This window comes from Maylandia zebra, linkage group LG5 (assembly GCF_041146795.1).
Source record: "Maylandia zebra isolate NMK-2024a linkage group LG5, Mzebra_GT3a, whole genome shotgun sequence".
Lineage (NCBI taxonomy): Eukaryota > Metazoa > Chordata > Actinopteri > Cichliformes > Cichlidae > Maylandia > Maylandia zebra.
The window spans coordinates 1,573,507-1,595,000 of record NC_135171.1 but is presented as its reverse complement, the minus strand read 5'-3'; the positions used below and the strand labels follow the sequence as shown (position 1 = coordinate 1,595,000).

At 44.8% G+C, this 21,494-nt stretch overlaps 2 protein-coding genes across 3 annotated transcripts in view; one reads left to right on the top strand and one right to left on the bottom strand.

Annotated features, from left to right (window-relative positions):
* nfasca (neurofascin homolog (chicken) a) overlaps nucleotides 1-21,494 on the top strand; it is a 174,574-nt gene that overhangs the window by 14,147 nt on the left and 138,933 nt on the right. The gene's annotated exons all lie outside the window — the stretch shown is intronic.
* On the bottom strand, nucleotides 8,916-10,887 carry LOC143418701 (E3 SUMO-protein ligase ZBED1-like). The gene is made up of 2 exons (XM_076884417.1): nucleotides 9,673-10,887; nucleotides 8,916-9,435 (listed from the first exon to the last, which is right to left on the bottom strand). Exons 1-2 carry the CDS (start codon nucleotides 10,743-10,745, stop codon nucleotides 8,916-8,918), a joined length of 1,593 nt encoding a protein of 530 aa, XP_076740532.1. The 5' UTR covers nucleotides 10,746-10,887.

Here is a 21,494-nt window from a genome sequence, read left to right as displayed (position 1 = left end):
CTTTGCAGTGCTACTCATTCATTTGATAAACTCTTTACCATAATGAATTATTTTGTAGTGAAGTTATTTTCCTACTGATTTTGCCTTCCCTCAGTCTTGGTTGTCTTTGAGAGCATAATGACAATGAAGTGTAAGGTGATTCTCCACACATCACTCACTCACTTGGACACTAGAAGGGGGAATTATGTTAAAATGCTCTTCATAGACTACAGCTCTGCATTTAACACCATAATTCCCTCCACACTCACCACCAAGCTGGAGCATCTGGGACTCAGCTCATCTATGTGTCAGTGGATCTCCAACTTCCTAACTGGCAGACCACAGGCAGTAAGGATGGGCGGACATGTCTCAGCCTCCACCACTCTCAGCACTGGAGCCCCCCAGGGGTGTGTTCTGAGCCCCCTGCTGTACTCTTTGTACACATATGACTGTGTGGCCACTACCAGCTCCACCACCATCATCAAGTTTGCTGACGACACCGTCGTGGTGGGCCTGATCTCTGATAACAACGAGACAGCCTACCTGAAGGAGATTAGGAATCTGGAGAACTGGTGCCAGAGGAACAACCTCCTTCTAAACGTCAGTAAGACAAAGGAGCTGATAGTGGACTTCAGCACTAAGCAGGAGAGGAACTACCAGACCCCCGTCATCAACGAGTGCCCAGTGGAGAGAGTGGACAGCTTCAAATACCTCGGAGTTCACATCACGCAGGACCTGTCATGGTCCTGTCACATCAACACCGTGGTGAAAAAGGCCCGACAGCGTCTCTACCACCTCAGACGCTTGAGAGACTTCCAACTGCCCTCCAAGGTGCTCAGGAACTTTTACTCGTGCACCATAGAGAGCATCCTGGCGGGAAACATCTTAACCTGGTTCGGGAACAGCACCATGCAGGACAGACGAGCTCTACAGAGGGTTGTGCGGTCAGCTGAGCGCACCATCCGCTCCGAGCTCCCTGACCTGCACTCAATCTACAGCAGGCGGTGCTGGACCAAGGCCAGGAAGATGGTGAAGGACCTCAGCCATCCCAACAACAGACTGTTCTCTCTGCTGAGGTCAGGAAAGCGATTCCGCTCCCTGAAGACCAACACAGAGAGACTGAGGAGGAGCTTCTTCCCGCAGGCGATACGGTCTCTCAATCACACCACCACACAGTACTGACCCACACATATGGTTCTTACACACACACTGGACTTTCTGGACTTTGGTTTTGCACAACACTGGTCACTATATTCTTCATTTCCGGTTAATACTTGTACAGCTGCTGTTATTGTGTATATATTTATTTAGATTTAGATTTCTTCATACATTCTTATATAGTTCTATATTGTGTATTGTGTATTTTGTTGTACAGTTATTTTATTTTCAACTTTAATTTATATATTTTATCTTATTCTTTCCCAGTTAAATTTACCCTTCATTCTAATTTGTGTTGTACAGTTATTTCATTTTTAACCTTAATTTATATTTTATTCCTTCTTAGTTAAATTTACCCTTTTTAATTTTTCATATTTATTTCCTATCTTATTCATAGCCTTTTCCTTTTTTGTTTTCTTTAGGTCACGAGCAGTTGTCCAAGCATTTCACTACATATCGTACTGTGTATGACTGTGTACGTGACAAATAAAATTTGAATTTGAATTTGAATTTGAATTTGAATTTGATTGGTATGTTTGTTAATTGCCATTTGGTCCCTTGTAAGTTATAAGTGACCTGTATAAACCTCATATTCTATCAGTTGATGGTGATGGTGTACTGCATCTGGTGCAGCCTCCTGTTGAGCCAGACCAACATGCAGTTGTGAGTAATACTCCACAGATTATATGAGTGTACAGTAGAACAGCAATGTTGTTTATTTCTTTACTACAGGAAAATAATGAAGAAACATTGACAGCTGTTACAGAGGAGGAAGCAACAGAGACACTTTATGAGGTTTACATCTTTTAATACTTTGTGTACAGGAAACACAGGCGACCAATAAAGCCAGTTGAACAAAAAATCTGTTTATTCTTCTTTCAACATGTTGAGGTGATGGGTCAAAAGAAATGATTGTGACATATGGTGTCTCTGACTGCGCTTCCATCTTGTATGTCCGTGGGAGGGTCAGGATGTTCATGGTTTGGATCACTGCTGATGTTTGGTTCAGAAGGACAGTGTTCTCCTCTAATTGTGGCAATGTTGTGAAGAATCACACATGCCACAATAATGTCACATGCCCTTTCTGGGGTGACCCTGAGTCTTTGCAGGCACTGGAACCGGGCCTTAAGCATTCCGATAGTCATTTCAACTCTGGCTCTTGTCCTGCAATTAGCCAGATTATATCGCTGCTGTGGGCCCGGTTCAGGGTCAGGGTAAGGGGTAAGCAAATAGGGTAAACATGGATACCCCCTATCACCAAGCAAGCAGCCAGTGAACTCTCCTAAGACAGAAGGATACACTTCAGTTCAAATGTCCCTGAAGCAATTGGTCTTTATATATTTTAAAGTATTCTCAACTCACCATGTCCAAATTTTGTGCTCAGTGTACATTCACGGAATATTTGTGAGTCATGGACAGAGCCTGGCCACTTGGCTTCCACATTTGTGATAATGTTGGCAGCATCACATATGATCTTCACAGTGCAGAGAACACAAATTAGCATCCATTACTATAATGAAATGATTTGTTAGTTTGAAATGCTACAGGGAACTATGTACCTGTACATTAATGCTGTGGAAAGACTTCCTGTTCACATAGTCTCCTTCATTTACTGAAGGAGCAATGATTGGAATGTGAGTGCCATCTATACAGCCAATCACGCCTGGGAACCCTGAAAATAAATGTAAAATTTAAGTAGTAGTTCAAGTATCACCACATCATGAATTAAGTTTTGTTCATCCTGATACCTGCAATTTTGTGGCATCCCTCTTTGATGAATCTTGTGGGTCTATGACCGGGGAACACCACAAACGAGTGCAGGAGACGTTTCAGTGCAACTGTAACATTCCTGACTGCCCGACAGACGGTAGCCTTGGAAACGTGCTCAGCGTCACCAATATTATACAGAAAGCTCCCGTTTGCAAAAAACCGAAGTGCAATACAAATAATATGCACAGAACTGAGAGGATGTCCGCGATGTGTCACATGCGTAATATATGGCCTGAGGATGTTATTCACATAACTTATAGATTGTGCTGAGAAACGGTAACGTTCACACAGGAAATCATCAGGAAATGATAAAATGTCCAAACGCGCTCTGATCACTCTCTCCCGGCGGGGAGCTCTGCGGAGAATTTGGGCTTCACGATCTACTGGCTCTTCAAGGAAGGAGCACGCCATGTCCGACACTTCCTACTGTCAGGTTTCCGACAAAGAGGCGGAGAAGGTCAGGGTTAGTTGTAGTAAACCTGCTAGGGGGCAGGTTAGCTTCACGGAGTGTGTCGTCATAGTGACTCACTCAGGCTGCAGCTGAACTCGCTTTGTGAAACCGAAAACCCAGAGTTTTCGTTAACTCAGGGTATACTTACTCAGTTTTTCCACTAAACCGGCTTCCTGAAACAGGGCCCTGGACAGCTCCAAGGAAACATTATTGTATTATGCTAGGATAGCCTGTAAGATACAGGAGGAACAATGCGGTTTTCGTCCTGGTCGCGGAACACTGGACCAGCTCTTTATCCTCTCCAGGATACTTGAGGGTGCATGGGAGTTTGCCCAACCAGTCTACATGTGTTTTGTGGACTTGGAGAAGGCATTCGACCGTGTCCCTCGGGGTGTCCTGTGGGAGGTGTTGCGGGAGTATGGGGTGTCTGGCCCATTGCTACGGGCCATTCGATCCCTATACAACCGTTGTAAGAGCTTGGTTCGCATTGCCGGCAATAAGTCGGACTCGTTCCCGGTGGGTGATGGGCTCCGCCAGGGCTGCCCTTTGTCTCCGGTTCTGTTCATAATTTTTATGGACAGGATTTCTAGGCGCAGCCAAGTGGTGGAGGGCTTTCGCTTTGGTGGCCTCAGAATCTCATCTCTGATTTTTGCAGATGATGTGGTTCTGTTGGCTTCATCGGGTGAGGGCCTCCACTCCGGGTCGGGGATGAGTTCCTGCCCCAAGTGGAGGAGTTCAAGTATCTCGGGGTCTTGTTCGCGAGTGATGGGAGAAGGGAGCCGGAGATCGACAGATGGATTGGGGCTGCAGCTGCAGTAATGCGGACGCTGCACCGGTCCGTCGTGGTGAAGAGGGAGCTGAGTGTAAAAGCGAAGCTCTCAATTTACCGGTCGATCTACGTCCCTACCCTCACCTATGGCCACGAGCTGTGGGTAGTGACCGAAAGAACGAGATCGCGGATACAAGCGGCAGAAATGAGCTTCCTCCGAAGGGTGGCTGGCCTCTCCCTTAGAGATAGGGTGAGAAGTTCGGCCATCCGGGAGGGGCTCAGAGTAGAGCCGCTGCTGCTCCACATCGAAAGGAGCCAGCTGAGGTGGTTCGGGCATCTGACAAGGATGCCTCCTGGGCGCCTCCTGGGTGAGGTGTTCCAGGCATGTCCCACCGGGAGGAGGCCCCGGGGCAGACCCAGGACACGCTGGAGAGATTATATCTCTCGGCTGGCCTGGGAACGCCTTGGTGTTCCCCCGGATAAGCTGGAGGAGGTGGCGGGGGAGAGGGAGGTCTGGGCTTCTCTGCTTAGGCTGCTGCCCCTGCATCCATCCATCTTCATCCCGGATAAAGCGGATGAAGATGGATGGATGGATAGCCTGTAAGAGCTGTTTGCACTGTAAAGAACAATACTTTTCACCTTTACTGTTTAACAAACAGTTAAAACGTGAATGTCCACAACTTAATGGCAGGAAATGTTATTAAAGCAGTTTAACAGGAGCAGAATCAAACAGTAAAACTCACAAATCAGATCACCTGAACTCTACTTATCTAACTAAGCTACTGTGAGCTAATGCTGAGTGTGTTCTCTTTGGTGAGGACAGGTTGGAGGGAGGATGAGCACAGTCAGGCCTGAACAGGTTGGACTCTGTTCCCTCTACTGCCTCTGCTGGGATTCTGCACTGTGAACATCTCGCCTCACATCACCACACGCACCCTCTATCCGTCCTCTCTACTGGACGTCACATTGTCACATTTTGGCCGTCCAATCAAGTTGTTGACATTCAATCATCTGATGTCCACCCACACTTTTTCTTTCTCTCTGTCTGACTTACAAAATAGTTTCATGTTTCATTCAGTTCATGTAATTCTGCTTTAATTAGATTAGCCTTTAGCACATTCTCACATGGTGTGCATTGTAACATATCTTTACTCCAAATACAGAGGAATACTTTATTTTACCTTTTAAAACTCTGTTTGTTCATTAGCATTTATATATTTGTATTTATTTTAAGTAGTAATGAATTATGAAATAAAAGTTAAAGTAGTAATGAAATAAAAATACTTTGTTACTGTATTTAAGTACAACTTTTTGGTATCTGTCCTTTATTTAAGTATTTTTTCCTTCATTTGAACAAAAATAAACAGTAACACATCCTTTTGGTGTATCGATCACATACAAAGAGGTGAATGAGGCAAAACCATATAATCGTTTATAGTTTGTGTATAATTTATAGTGTAAAGTGTGAGCTTGGGTTGGTGTTTTTTGTACTTTTGACAGCTGAGTCGGTGCCAGGTAATTTCAAACGCAGCGTTTCTATCAGCTCAACAAACACAAACTGTGTGTGTGCAGTTTGTCTCTCAGTGTGTTGCAGCTGCTGTATTTGACAGGGAGAGGAAAGAAAGAGAGCTACGTTCACTCAGAGATGGAGAAAGATAAGAAAGACAGGACAGGAGAGGAAGGAGAGAGCTCAGATTTAAAGGAAGGATGCTCAGTGGGGTTTGAGAGACTGGGAATTTAAAGCTAAGTCTAAGCTAAGTGTATACAGGTGAGTGTGTGGGGAAGAGAAAGCAGAGTTGGACTGGTGCATAGCAGCTGTGTTCAGACTTATGTCACGTCACGTGTAAGCTGGTATAAAGATGCCATAAACAGTGGACTGTGAGTGCCGAGCATGGAAGTCAGCCAGGTCTGCTTCCATCTTATTTCATACAGTTGTGTAAATCCACTGAGAGCAGTAGAGCCCAGCGCAGCAGCAACAGCGCAGGTCAGCTGATCACAGCCCATACACTAAGACAATCTGCTGGACCGGTCGGTGGAAATCATTGTTAGCTGTGATTCTTTTCCCTTGAGCTACTACAGTCAACATCCACCTGAACCTAAACCACTGACTGTGTTTTCTGATTATGTGTGGAGTCACCTTCTACGACGTAGGCAGCAAAAATGGAGCTATCAAAAAAACAAACATTATTTTCCTCTGCTTCTGTTCTACATAACTGATTCAAGCTGAGTACATTCATTAGATTTCAAAGTAAGACTGAAATAATGTTTCCTTTCCTGTGTACTCGTATATTTTTATCATATTAATAAGTTAGCTTTGCACAAAAATACCTAGCAGTGGGCGCCGTTTTGGCTAGCAGTGGGCGCCGTTTTGGCTAGCAGTGGGCACCGTTTTGGCTAGCAGTGGGCGCCGTTTTGGCTAGCAGTGGGCGACCATAAGCTGTAGTCGAACCCGAACTTTTACTGAGTATGTTTAACACTAGAGTCTGTACGTCTGTGTGGCGGAGGTGTGGTCCCGGGCACGGCTGCAGGGGAGGAGTGGTGCAGTGAGCTCAACGGGGCGGTGCTGGAGACGCAGGTGAGAACAGCTGATGGCGTTTGGACTGATGATGGTTTCCCTCCCTTTTGTAGTGAGACGGGAGAGGAGCGGAGGGGAGGCTGGAAATCAGCTGAGACCGGAGCTGTCAGACTGTGGTCGGTCATAACATATGTAAACTATAAATAAACGTGGCATCTGGCGACAAACAACTGTGCGTGTGTGTACGTGTGTGAAGTGCGTTTCACAATCTGCTTAAGACGACTGCATAGAAACAGTTCTTTGTATGTAAAGTAGGATTGTGATATTTTCTTTACTCTGAAATGGGGTTAGCTTTAACATGCTAAGTGTGTCCAGTGTTGGTTGTTGAACTGACTTATTGTTCGGTTTGCTGTGCTATGCTAACACTATATGATGGTGGTGACAATACGTCTCATTTGTGTTGTATTTACAGAGTATTGTACTGTCATCCAGCACTCCCTGTGGCTCGAATGAGTCATCGCTTTTGTTCCATCTTTGTTGATTTTATCTACTCCTGCTGACCTGCGTGTGTGTGATAGTGCGTGAGTGTGTGCGTTTGTGTGCGAGACTGTGTGTGTTTTTCTGAACACAGAATGGACAGCTCTCATCAACATTCAGATATCAAACAGAAATAAAGGCATTAACAGCGACTGTGCTATGTAAAGGTCACCACTGTAGATCTCCACGCAGGCTTAGCATGTAACCGCTCAGGAGGTAGAGCAGATCACCTACTGATCGGAAGGTTGGTGGTTCGATCCCTGCATGTCAAGTGTCCTTGGGCAAGATACTAACCGATGGAGTATGAATGTGTGTGAATGTAGTCAGAAAGCACTAAGTACAGAGAAAGTGGTTGTGAGAATGGGCTGAATGTGGCATGTTGTATAGAGCGCTTTGAGTACTCTGGGAGAGTAGAGTAGTGCTCGTGGCTCAAGAGTTGGGTGTTTGTCTTGTAATTGGAAGGTTGCCGGTTCGATCCCCGGCTTGGACAGTTTCAGTCGTTGTGTCCTTGGGCAAAACACTTCACCTACTGGTGATGGCCAGAGGGGCCGATGGTGCGATATGGCAGCCTCGCTTCTGTCAGTCTGCCCCAGGGCAGCTGTGGCTACAACTATAGCTGCCTCCACCAGTGTGTGAATGAATAGTGGAATTGTAAAGCGCTATATAAATGCAATCCATTATTATTATGAGAATCAGTCCATTTAGCATCAGCTCCAGATGTTTTTTTCCACAACACACCGTTTAGTTCATCTTTGTTTAAAACGCTTAATAAGACCGTCTACATCTTTTTACCCAATGAGTCGTGCATATTTCTTTGTGCACATGACAATAAATGCTTTGAATTTGAATTAACACCGTTCACATCAAAACAGGTTCCAAACACAACAGGTTCTTTTAAGATCCACAAATTAGAATTACAGAGATGTGAACAGCTTTACCTGAAAACTCCCCAAATGCATATCTGAGACCAGAAGTTTTGGTCCAAGCTGACTGATAGATATGCTTTAGTGATGGGATTTACGGCTCTTTTTAGAGAACCGGCTCTTTCAGCTCCCAGCCGGCTCTTCAGGTTGTTTTGCTTTAATTAATTTATTATTAACAGTAATATAAAATTATGGACAAAATGAATTACTAATGTAAAAAAAAAGTGGTTTTATTTATATATGTTTATATATATATATTAGGGCTGTCAAATGATTAAAATTTTTAATCAGATTAATCACAGCCTAAAAATTAATTAATCATGATTAATCGCAACTCGAAATATATGTGTATATGTGTGTATATATGTGTAAAAATCGGGACAGATAGTGGTTTTTAACACACTTGTTTGTTTTATTTATTATTAATTGTGAGTACAAGCAGTACAAGCAGAACAGGGCTTCAAATAATTGTGAGGGATTTTTACTGAATGTTTTCCACCCGTTTAAATCTAGCACATTGTTTTATCCATATACATCTTCAAGTTCACAGAACATAGGCCTAATTCAACAGGCAAAATAGAAAAAATCTCCAATCATCCTTTTGGGTAAGGTAGATTAGTGCAAAAGAATATGAACAACAGTGAAAAGTATTGTTTAAATCACATTCAACCATAGAACAAGCTCTAAACACACGGTCCTCTGGTCTACTCATCCTTCAGCCAGTTGCTGAGACAAACCAACTTGTCCACGTTCTCTGAGTGCAGAGCAGACCTCTTCTTGTTCACAATGTGCCCTGCTACAGAGAACAGCCTCTCACAGGGCACTGTGGAGGCAGGAGTGGCCAGGTATCTGCGAGCAAGGCGGGCCAGCTGGCTGTGGGCTCCTGCATGAGCTGCCCACCACTGTAAGGGACTCTGCTCTGTAGCGCTGTATGGCTCTGTCCTGCTGTACCTCCTCCTCTGACTCAGAGTCAGAGTCCATCTGCAGCAGGCTCAGCCTCTTCTTGGCTGGACCTTCTTTTGCAGTGTGTGATCTTCTAGGAGAGTCTTCATGCAGCATGCCTGCCAGTGTGGTCCACACTGCTTCTCTGTCAGTCTTGGGCACACTGCGTAGGTCTTTAAAACGTGGGTCCAGTGCAGTTGCGATCTGGAGCCATGCATAGTTGGTATGTTCCTGGCGGGAAGCAAGGTCTTCCTTAAACTTCTCTTTAAACCTCACCACATATGCAGGGTCCTCATCAGTTACTTCCATGACACGGCGCAGGTGGCAGAAGGCTGGTAGAACTACAGAGCAGGAGACGTAGGCCTCTCCTCCCAGCAGTTCAGTCACATATCTGCAGTGGAATACACACACACACACACACACACACACACACACACACACACACACACACACACACACACACACACACACACACACACACACACACACACACAGATAAGACAGCAAATTAAAAAAAGCTTTTTATTACTAGGTATTAAGACATTTTCATAATAACAAAACTGATTTAAGATGTATGTTTGATACATTTAATCTAAACCTACAATTATGGTCACAATGACAGGCTCACCTGCAGGGCTCTAGAAGTGTCTCCAGTCTCTGGAGTTTGTCCCACTCTGGAGGCGTCAGGAGGACAAGTTTATGCTTTTGTTTATCCAGAGTCGCGGTTACTGCAGTTTGGTTGCGGATCAAGCGCTTCACCATCTCCAGCGTGGAGTTCCAGCGCGTAGGCACGTCCTGGGCCAACGGCTCCTGCTTGCGCCCCAGTGACACCTGCTCTGCGTTCAGCTCTGCTGTGTTTGCTGGGCTGTGCTTAAAATGGCCAACAATTTTGCGGCATTTGGCCAGCGCAGTGACAAAGCCACTGTCTGCGAGACTCACTGTGATGCATCTCTGTAGAATGTGCGCGGTACACGGCATGTGATTGAATGGCATGATGCGAGCCGCGGCGATCATATTGTGCGCACTGTCCGTGCCTACTGTTGTCACCTTCTCCTCAATTCTCCACCTGCGAGCAACAGTCTGGAACTGCTCTGCACAAGCCTCCGCAAAGTGCCGCTCTTCCGTTTTCATTATAGTCAGCGCAAAGGATGTCAGACCCCAGGCTTCAGTGATTAAATGCGCAGTAACTCCCAGGTAATTGTCATTACTCAATGATGTCCAGTGGTCTCCTGTCAGAGCCACGCATTCTGTGTGAACTAAAGCCTCTTCTTTTTTCTTTTTCTCCGTTTCATACAGTTCGTGGATTCGAATTGTTATTGTGCTTCTCGCTGGGGGCTTGTAGGACGCGTCCTGAGATGCAACCTTTAAAACATCCGCAAAGCCCTTGTCCTCCACAATGCTTAGCGGTCTGCAGTCCTTTGCTATCCATTTGGCTATATTGTCGGTCAGTTTGTCCAAAGAAGACTTACCGAGTGGCCTGCGTTCACTAAGAGTGGTCTGACGCAGGCCGGGTGAAGCTGCTGCCCCGACAAACGCGTGTTTGGCATTAAGGTGGTATTTTAAGGTCGAATTTGAACGGTGAAATTGAAACTCTTTACTACAGTGAGTGCAAATTACAACGCGTTTGTTTATTGTCCCATCTATGTTCTTCTTGTATTTAAATTCCCCATCCAGAAGGCCATCCTGTTCCTGCTTCTCCATTTTCAGTGGCGCGGTAAACAAATCAAGTGGAATTATGGGAGCGACTTATCTGCGTGTTGCGCTAAATAGTTAAATATTCTAACGTAATTAATTCCAAACTTTAATTATCGCAATTAACGCGTTAATTTCGACAGCTATAATAAATATATGCGGTGGCCCCTAGAGACAAAACACGTACAAACTCCAAAACACATTTCTAGCATGAACTGAACTTCCAAAGCAGAGCTACTAGATCACTTAAATAACACAACTGAAAGCATATGTGTATTGTTTGTGTATTTATACACAAGCATTCATATATATTCAAATAATTTAAAAAAAAAGTTCATTTACCTGTTACTACCACACACCAAATCCAGTCGTTGGTACTTGCTGGCTTGTGTAGCCACTACGTAACACTGCCCCCAGCATCCTGGAGCACTTCTGTTGTGTTTTGTACGTGCTTCGGAGTTTGTACGTGCTTTGTCTGTAGGGGCCACCGTAAATATACTTGTATTTATTCACTCCACATAAAATGTAATAAATAAATCATATAATACAAAGACCAATTATTTACATTTCAACTTTTAACTATTTAAATTTTCAGCTTTTTCCTTTTAAACAAATTTAAAGTGAAACAACACGAAACACTGCAAACCACAACACAATTAAATATAAATTAAAATATGAAAACAAAAAGAAGATGCATATTCTCTGTCATATGGACCTGTATGAATCTGCATCCTTTATCATACTGTTCCTTACCGGTGGGGTGAAGGGAGCGCCATGCATCGCACAGCCCAACGTCGCTCACTACCGTTTGATTATATTTGTGGACTGCCAATTACGCTGAGTTCCCGCTGTGTTGAGCCTATCCATGTCTTCATTCAGTCCCAAGTTGAGGTCGCCCCCGAGAACAAGTGTGCCATCTAAGTGTTCAGAGAGTGCACTGAAAAAACTGTGGAAGAATGAGGGATCATCAACATTTGGACCATATACACTTACAATACATAGTTTGTTATCACGTATAGATAGTTTAATGATTAGGAATCTGCTCTCTGGATCTATAACTGTATCGAGTACTGTGAATATTTTTTATGTATTACATTGCCACCCCCCTTTGTCTAGAGTAGGCTGAGAACACATTAGGGAGCTCAGGTGTTTTAAGTTCTTTTAAGCTGTGACAGGCCTGTGAGTCTCTGGTAATAAAACTTCTGCCTGTAGTTTTTTGAGCTGGTTAAACATCTTTAACCTCTTTTCTCTGGAGCCAGCTCCATTTACATTCCATGTGACAAACCTCAGTGCGCCCACGGTTGTGTGTGTATGTAGCTAATGTTAAACATTGTGTGTAACGCTTACACTGGTGAGGAAAAAGGAAATACATCACTCGTGTGTAAATAGAAAGAAGAAACGTGTGTGGTGAGAGTCTCCATAAGTCTGACTATGTGTGTGAATATTAACTACTGTGAGCGAGTGTATACGTGCTTGAGTGTGTGTCCTATAGGTCAGGATGTCCTGACACTGAGTGTGTGTGTGATTGTGCTGTTTGTGACTGTGTAGGAAAACAGATGATCGATGCAGTGAAAGAGAAGCACACCAAGGAAAGGGGTGAGCGGGAGGCAGGAAGAGAAACCTGGGAAAAGGGAAGCATTGTAATCAACACATCAACATTTTCTTTCTGCAGTGATCAAACATGGCTCTGATTCTTCTTCTCTGGAGTCTGAAGGCGCAGCCATGCATTTAAATAACACATCTACACTCTGTGTATCAGGTTTTGACAGCTGGGGATTGGACCACCAGCGCGTCCACCCCTGACACAAACCAAAATGCTTCTATCCCAGTGAGTGCAAGATTCCCTCTGTGGTGCTAGTAGATTTATTCCACAGCAGGTATGGCTGCCACAATTTATTTTCCTGTCAGTATTTAGTTGGAATATTATGTCGAGTGACATTTGCTTACCTTGAGGAAATTATTATCACAATCTTCACTTTGTTACCTTCATCACTGTGTATAGTTTTGTTGCCACATAGAGTTAAGGTCAGGCAGGGGCTTGATTTGGTCTCTTCCACTGTGGGGTGAGGTCTGAGTGAAACCTCTGAGTGTGCCTCTGTTTTACATTAATGCAACTGTCAGTGTCTGGATTCAGTGCAAGTCTTGTTGCATATATTAGGGCCAAGTGTAACATAGGCTCTATGTGTCTGTAGGCCTGCATTGGTACTCTACAGTACTCATACAAAATGCACACAATACAAATATACTCCCAGTACAATACCCACAATGCATCTGCAACACATTCTGAGATCCTGTGTTCAATGCAGTGAATTGAAGAAGCCATACAGCACAATGTAGAGGAAAGTTAGCAGAGACTTCATTGTGTGTCCAGTTGACAGCGACTGCTGTGGTATGCTCCATCTGTAACAATGGTACTGAGTGGGTGTGAAAGACAGTCTTAGATCATCTCCTCAGCACCAAAACCTTTAACAAGCGTACACGTTTTTAAAGGTTTTGTTTCTTTTTTAAATAAAAACGTACTTTTTGTGCAGAGCTTGTGAAAAGCTCCTCAGCAGTAGATGCTTTATCAAAAAACTCTTTGCTAAAGCATGTAGTTAGGGCTGGATCAGGTGACCCTGAATCCTCCCTTTGTTACACTACAATAGATTCATGCTGCTGGGGGATTCCCATGATGCACTGGGTGTTTCTTCTTCACTCACTATGTGTATGCACCACTCTACATTTAATTATTGTTCCAAAATGCTCGTCTGCCACTCGGTCTGTATCTGCAGCTCCTCCAATCGCTGCCTGCTCCTTGTGCATCCCTACCAGCTCAGTCGTCATCTGAGCCAGTGCCTCTACTGACTGTGAGGATCAGGACTCCGCTGCTCAAATAACGATTGTTTCCTTTCAGCACCTCAGCAGATGGGTTGTAGCGCCCCCCTCATACACACAGACACACACACTTTCTATCTCTCTCTGTCTCTGGGTAGCAGTCTTTTGATACTTGCACTGCCCCTGTGATCTACATCTCCTCCCATTGCCTGGGGGGCTTTCTCCCCATTGTGTCTATTGTTTGGCTGTGAAAATGGGTTAAGAAAGGCAACGGTGATGGACAGAAGGCCCATGACTATGAGAGAAGGGATGAGTGACTGACACATCAAGATGGGGGAGTAGTTGTTGGATTGTGAATACAAGACAGAACATGAAGAAATCATGGGGGAGGGTGGTGCTTTGAGAAACAGAAAATCCCAGCCATGGGGACCATGAGCCAGTGTCCAAACACGGATAAGGAGGACAGTTCAGGAAGTTCAGAGGATTAGGAGGGAGGATGCAAGGATGAAGAGGACAGACAATGGAAAGGCAGTTGGTCCAGCTGTCATACAGTGCTGGTAAAAGTATTTGCCCTTCCTAATTTCTTACTTTTGGTTTATTTATTTATTTGTCACATGTTTTTGTCACATGTGGTTTTTAAATGATTATTTAATTTATTAAGGAAAAAAACCATCCCTGACTGTGTGAAAACACTGAGGTTTGCTACATAAATACCTTTTACTAGTTTCAGGTTCAGTTTAGTGACCCTGGCTGCCCAAAATTAGTTATATGTAATGTTCCCAATTCTTTGTTTTGTTCATAGACACTGATGAAGTGAAGGAATGAAGGAAGAAAAAGCAGAGAAAGGGAAGATGAATGTAGAAAGAGTGGAGAGCAGAGGGTCACCCATCTGCTCCTGTGAGCCCACCAGTTATTCTCTGGACCTTATTATCTCAGTGCGCTAAATTAGACTAGCCCAGGCCATCCAATAATTCCATTGCACTCGGGCAAGCTGAGAATGTACAGCCAATAACCTCAAAGGTCATACTCACTGAGAGAGATGAGGACTCAGAGTTACATCTGGTTGAATGATGATTGGCCTGTCAGAACACACAAATGTGCTAAAATAAATAAATGATGGATGGGCAGAGCTTTCCTGGTCATCATTTGTTTCATAAAGTTCATGGATGTGATACCAAAGGTCACTGCTCCCTACTTTTTACATTTAAAGATGTGCTTTTTACATACGCGTGTATCAGATTACCAGTGATCCTGATCTGTAGGTTTTAATAGCCTTTGCATGCACACGTAAAACGAATTACATTTAAACTCAGCTCAGTGTATTTACATATGAATCTTAATATGGAAACAAGAAGACTATGAAGGGAAATATATTGCAAAATGTGAGAGCTTGTAAAATAACCCACGATTTTTGGGCTGTAGAAAATACAAATATTCCAGATACAGCTATAATGTTGTGAACTTACAGGCAATATTTATCTCGGGCCTTCCTCAGGTCCAGCTCTGTTATTAAAGAAACATCCCTGTAGGGCCAGGTACTGTTCCAGGGAGCCTGCAGCCAAGTGCAGATCAAATAACAGCTGTTGTCCTTTGTGTGCGGATATTTAAAAAGCTTCCGTCTCAGAGCTTCAGTGATTTCTCCTGCTCTTTTACAGCTTTATTAAATGGACTGATTCTTATATAGCACTTTTCTACTCTCCTGGAGCACTCAAAGCGCTCTATACAACATGCCACATTCACCCAATCGCTCACAAGCACTTTATCTATACTTAATGCTGTCTAACTATATTCACACCCCGATGAATGCATCGGAGAGCAACTTGGGGATAGGGATGGGTACCGGTATCGGTTCTGACATAAACGGTAGTAACCAGACCGAAAAGCAGCGCACATTTCGGTGCTTTATTTCGGTGTTTTTTTTTCCTGAGCTGTGATACACTTCTAGCCAATCATTTTACGTTTCTGAGGATAGTAGGCGGGTCCAGGTACGTACGTTCTGTTAGAGCAGAGCTACAGATTAAAAATGTCCAAGGCAAAGCGGTCAAAAGTCTGGCTGTACTTCACAGCAAAATATGCAAACTCAGCAGCAACAAGTGCTTTAAGCTGATACTGTGATACTGTCAAAGGAGGTAACACCTCAAATCCGATGAAACACCTGGCGACGCATAGCGTTTTTTTTAAAAGCCCAGAAATGCGCCGTATTTGATAGCTTGCTGCGAGACCTCACACTGAGCACATCTACTGCGGGTGTGCTGCCTGTTATCGGACCCGGAGTTAGCAACATCCCCCAAAAACCCGAAGAGGAGAGTCCTGGCCCCTAGCCCTGCCAGTGTAGCAGAAATGATGAGGATGATGATGCAGCAGCAGCCGTTCTTCTCTGCGTGAGTAGCTTAATGTTGCTCGTGTGTAATTTACGTTGAGTAGGCTAACCACGTTATTACATTAATGCATGTAAGGTGAACTAGCAAACATCATCATAGCTACATGCGGCTGTCTTCTTGTTTGATGGCAGATACTCCCTTCACCCTGGCCAAAAAGGCTAAAATGACCAAAGAAAAAGTGGAAAACAGCTGAACATGAGAGGTTTTTGGACAAAGTTTGTGTTTTTTTCCATTGTTTAAGCAACGGTTCGAGCACCAAATTCAAATTCAAATTTTATTTGTCACACACACACAACCATACACAGTATGACATGGGGGTGAAATGCTTGTAGCTGTGCAATGCCCGACCATTAAATGACAGAAGAAAAGTTTTACAATATTTACAATTTACAGTTTACTACAAAAATTTACAAATTAACTTAGGAATTTACAGTAAAGAATGTGCAAATAGCAGAAGAGATTATGAAGATAAGGATTATAAATTATAGGAATTATAGGATTATAGGAAATGTGTGGTGGTGCGTGTGGTGACGTGTGTGAGAGTCCAGTCTTATAGTGACGTGTTTGGGAGAGTCCAGTCCTACACCTGGTTCAGGCCCCGAATAGCCTGGGGGAAGAAGCTCCTCCTCATTCTCTCTGTTTTGGGCTTAAGGGAGTGGAAGCGCTTCCCAGACCTCAACAGTGAGAAGAGTCCATTGTTGGGATGGGAGAGGTCCATCATAATCTTCCTAGCTTTGGACTTGCACCGCTTGGTGTAGATGGACAGCAGGTCAGGGAGCTCTGATTGAATGATGCGTTCTGCCGAGCGCACCACCCTTTGCAGATCTCGTCTGTCCTGCTTGGTGCTGTTCCCAAACCAGGTGCAGATGTTTGCCGTCAGGACGCTCTCGATGGTGCAGGAGTAGAAGTTCTTGAGCACCTTCAGTGGCAGATGGAAGTCTCTAAGTCTTCTGAGGAAGAAGAGACGCTGACGGGCTTTCTTAACCAGGTTGTTGATGTGGCAGGACCATGACAGGTCCTGAGTGATGTGGACACCCAGGTATCGGAAACTGTCCACTCTCTCCACTGGCGTGCCACTGATGATGAGGGGTTTGTAATTCCTCGCCTGCTTTGTAGTGAAGTCCACGATCAGCTCCTTAGTCTTGCTGATGTTTAGGAGGAGGTTATTCTCCTGGCATTTAAGCACCATTTAAGCACCTGCACAAAAGTACCGGTTTGGCACTGGATAAAACCTGACCGATACCCATCTCTACTTGGGGTTAGTATCTTGCCATGCAGACTGGAGGAGCCAGGGATTGAACCACCAACCTTCCGATCAGTAGGTGACCTGCTCTACCTCCTCAGCTACAGCCACCCCTTAAACCTTATTAAGTTTTGAAATATTTCAGAAACAAACATCTAGTCGTCTCCAGAGTCACAGACGACCACAGTGAAGTGGAGTGAGTGACTGGGTTGGGCCAGGACAAATGCAGAGATGAGCGTCTTTCTGTCAGAAGCCTCCTTGGTGTTAGTTGCGTCCTGGGTCTTAGGTTCTGCTGTGTGACTTCCACCTATTGGTTAGTCTTGTGAGTGTTCTGAGGGAAGCAGAGACCATCAGCGGCAACTCACGTAGGTGTTGATCCAGCCTAATACACACTGAGAGCTGATCGAAGGACACAGGTAAATCTTTAGGAGCATGGGGCTTTAAAAGCAAATAAAAGAATGTTAAAATGAATGCTAAAAGAAATGGGCAGCCAGTGAAGTAGAGCTAAAACAGGGGAAATGTGCCAAAAGACAAGCTGCAGCATTTTGCACCATCTGTAGATGAGTAACGTACTGTATGAAGCACTGAATCATATTGTTACACCCCAGCCCAGGGAAAACCGGCGTGCAACGTAAGGAAAATTTAAAAAAAGGAAAATGCCCCCACACTCCCTGCTCTCAAGGAGGACAAACCAAAAAGACAACTGCCCCGGATTTTGCAACAGCCAGTCAGTTTATTAAGTCCCAAAAGGTAGCGGGCGTCAGGGTGAGCATGGCCAAAACAACAAACAAAAACTCCAGAAATGAAATGCAGCTGGCTTACCTACACAGAAAACCCCAAAAGAAAATTACAGGTGTCTTACCTGCCTCCCTAACCAAAAACAGGAGAAAAGGTTTCCAAGGAAAAATGGCTTCTCACCCCTACAGCTACCGAGTAAAAAAACATATTGACAACTATTTACATCTATTTACAACACGGCAAAAGCTTCCAGAATACAAATTCACACGCAGCCACATGCACAGTTCGTTGGGAACAGGAAGTAGGCGGGGGCGTGCCGGTTGAGAAGGGTCCTCATTTATAGCCGGCCTCTCCCAGTCCTCCACCAATGGTCAGCCTCCACCTGTAACTCACATAGCAGCAATAACACAGGACACAAACTATGCCACCCTCTGGTGGGGCAGACAAAAAACACAGTACAAAAAATATCCCTAACACTGAATCATAACACTATATAAAGTGCATTACAGAGGGCACCGAGGGGACGCCAGGAGTAGTCTGTGCTACTGTAGGAAAAGGCGGGGCTTAACCTCTGAGTTCTGATTGGTGGACACAATGGTTGACCCACACACTAAATGAGAATTAGTGATGGCACACACTCTCACAGTGATTGAAACATGGAGAAGTCTGCACAGAAACAGGTTCTTCAGAGGCCAAGCACGTTACCTGACACAATGAGTGTCTGCTTCCCCTCAGGGTGCTTTGTATTATAAAGGTAAAGACCCTACAGTATAATATTAAATAAAACGTAGTCATACACTCTCCATTCACAGTCAGTTTCACAATAAATGTATTTTCACGTACCTAGTTTCTGTTATTGTACATGATTTAAGTCATTTGTAAATTATGTGTTATGTTACTTTTGTGTTACTCCCAAAATCTGTTTACCTGCTCCAGAACACACACACTAAAAGTGACTGATTAGTTAATTCAGGCCACTATAAATAATAGTAATTACCACTAATAAGTCATAGCTGAAGTTGTTGGAGGGTCTGATTGGTTACTTTTTCATTTGAGTTAAATTCATTCACATTCACAATCCATGCTTTCCTTTTTTGGTTTCTGTGGTTGAATCATGCGGGTTGTTCTCGGTGTCGGGTACTTTGGAAACTGTGTAGAATATTTTTATATAAGCTTCAGTACTGTGTGTGGAACTACAGCTGGACCCATGACTTAATCAGAGAATGGACAAAGGAAAAAGAAAGTGTTTACAGCCTACAGTAATAACCCCAACAATCACATGACCCCCTATGAGCGAGTGCTTTGGTGACAGTGGGAAGGAAAAACTCCCTTTCAACAGGAAGAAACCTCCCACAGAACCAGGCTCAGGGAGGGGGGGGCCATCTGCTGCGACCGGAGGCATGCTAGACAGCTAATAATGAACATGAAAACTAAGAGCAGTTATTAATATAACGTTAGTCAGAACCTCTACATGAATAATGCAGATTATGGCACATGGATGGACAAGCTACTAAAAGTTTGTTGACTATTCAATATTTAGTTCAGTATAGTGCTGCACAGCTCTAAGATCACTCCAGTCCTTACTGCATTTTTCCAATTTCATATTGATACTTCTTTTATAGCCAAGCCTTTTGTTAACGTCCTTAAAAACACTTTCAAATAATCTATTGAATTTTCTTACGGTAATCTATAATTAGGTGTATCGTGGGCCGTTTGCACTGTAAATATTAATCAGTGTAATTAAGTAGGGATGGCAGAAAATTGTAGATTGATCGTGTCACGGGCACAGGAAGGACTAGCGCAGACTGAAATCACAAGAGTAGGTAGTTTGTGATTTGGGCTGGAGAGCACAGGATTGATCTGTGAGACATGGAACACGTTATGAATACGCATGTTGCGTGGTAGCTTTAATCGGACAGACACAGGATTGATCAATGCTTCGATCTCGAATTGACCAATGAAGACAGGTGAGAGTTTCTTGGATTCAGCACGAACGGGCACAAAATGAGTAGAAAGCCAAACCTTCTGTCCAACCATAAACTCTGGGGCTGGGGTCCGGCGGCAGTCAGCAAGAGCTTTGTTGAGTTCCTTGGTCCGTAGCAGGGCTGCCCGAGTCGCCCGCCAGGCCCGGCGGCACCTGCGGAGATGATGTTGCACAGAAGGAACAGTGTGCTCACCTTCAACAGCGGGGAACAAGGGTGGTTGATAACCCATGGAGGCCTCGAATGGGGACAGTCCTGTAGCAGATGAGGTAAGACTGTTGTGGGCATACTCAATCCAAGGTAATTGCTCGCTCCAGGTGGTTTGGTTGTGGAAGACTATGCACCGCAGGGTCGCTTCGAGTTGCTGGTTTGTTCTCTCTGCTTGTCCATTGCTGTGGTCCTCTGTCAGAGATGATGTCTGCTGGGATGCCATTGAGCGTGAAGACGTGGGTGGTGAGTAACTGAGCCGTTTCCAAGGTGGACGGAGGGTGACAAAATGAACAGCTTTTGAAAAATGATCAACAATGGTTAGAATAGTGGAATTACCCGAGGAAGGCGGGAGGCCAGTAATGAAATCTAGGGCAATGTGTGACCAAGGTCGGCCAGGCGTGGGCAGAGGTTGAAGCAGTCCAGACGGTGGCCGATTGGGGCGTGAGTCCCGGGCGCACGTGGTCCAGGCGGTGACATACTCTCTAGCATATTTTTCTAACGTAAGCCACCAAAAATAACGTTGAAGAAAGGTGATGGTACGTTGAACCCCTGGGTGGCAGGTGAATCGAGCAGTGTGAGCCCACTGAAGAACCTGGGCACGGACGGAGGTAGGAACGAACAGCCGGCCAGGGGGCCCTGTACCTGGATCGGGGTCCGTGTCTTGAGCCTGTCGAACTAGGGTTTCAATCTCCCAAATGACTGCTCCGACCACACAGGCAGCATGAAGGATGGGCTCAGGGTCAGTGAACTCCTCAATATTGGTGAACAGCTGGGAGAGCGCATCCAGCTTTACATTGCGGGATCCGTGCCTGTAGGTGATAGAGAAATTGAACCGAGAGAAAAAGAGTGCCCACCTAGCTTGCCGTGAGTTGAGGCGCTTGGCCGATCGGATGTATTCCAGATTTTATGGTCAGTCCATACAATGAAAGGGTGTTCAGCGCCCTCCAGCCAGTGCCACCACTCCTCCAGGGCAAGCTTGACTGCCAATAACTCCCAGTCCCCGATGTCGTAATTGCGTTCTGCGGATGAGAAGTAACGTGAAAAGAAAGCGCAAGTGTGAAGTTTACCTTCAAACATTTGGGAAAGAACTGCCCCAGCCCTGGTGTCAGACGCATCCACCTCTACCACCAACTGCTGCTGGAGGTTAGGCTGACGGAGGATAGGAGCAGTGGCAAACTTCTTTTTCAGTAGGTCAAAGGCTTCCTGAGCAGGCTGGTCCCACTGAAAGGGTTTTTTTGGAGAGGTGGGTTTGGTGAATGGTAAAGCGATCTTACTGAAGTCTCTAATGAAGGGCCAATCCAAGGAAGCGCTGGAGCTGGAGACGGTTGGGGGGCCGAGGCCATTCCACAATGACCTGAACCTTGTCCGGGTCAGGCTTCAGATCTCCCCG

What these genes read in the sequence shown, in the direction of transcription:
- LOC143418701 (XM_076884417.1), bottom strand. Translation starts at nt 10,745, where the DNA reads ATGGAGAAGCAGGAACAGGATGGCCTTCTGGATGGGGAATTTAAATAC. An exon ending in ACACTTCTAGAGCCCTGCAG is followed by an intron (nt 9,436 to 9,672) that starts GTGAGCCTGTCA and finishes ATTCCACTGCAG; the next exon opens with ATATGTGACTGAACTGCTGG.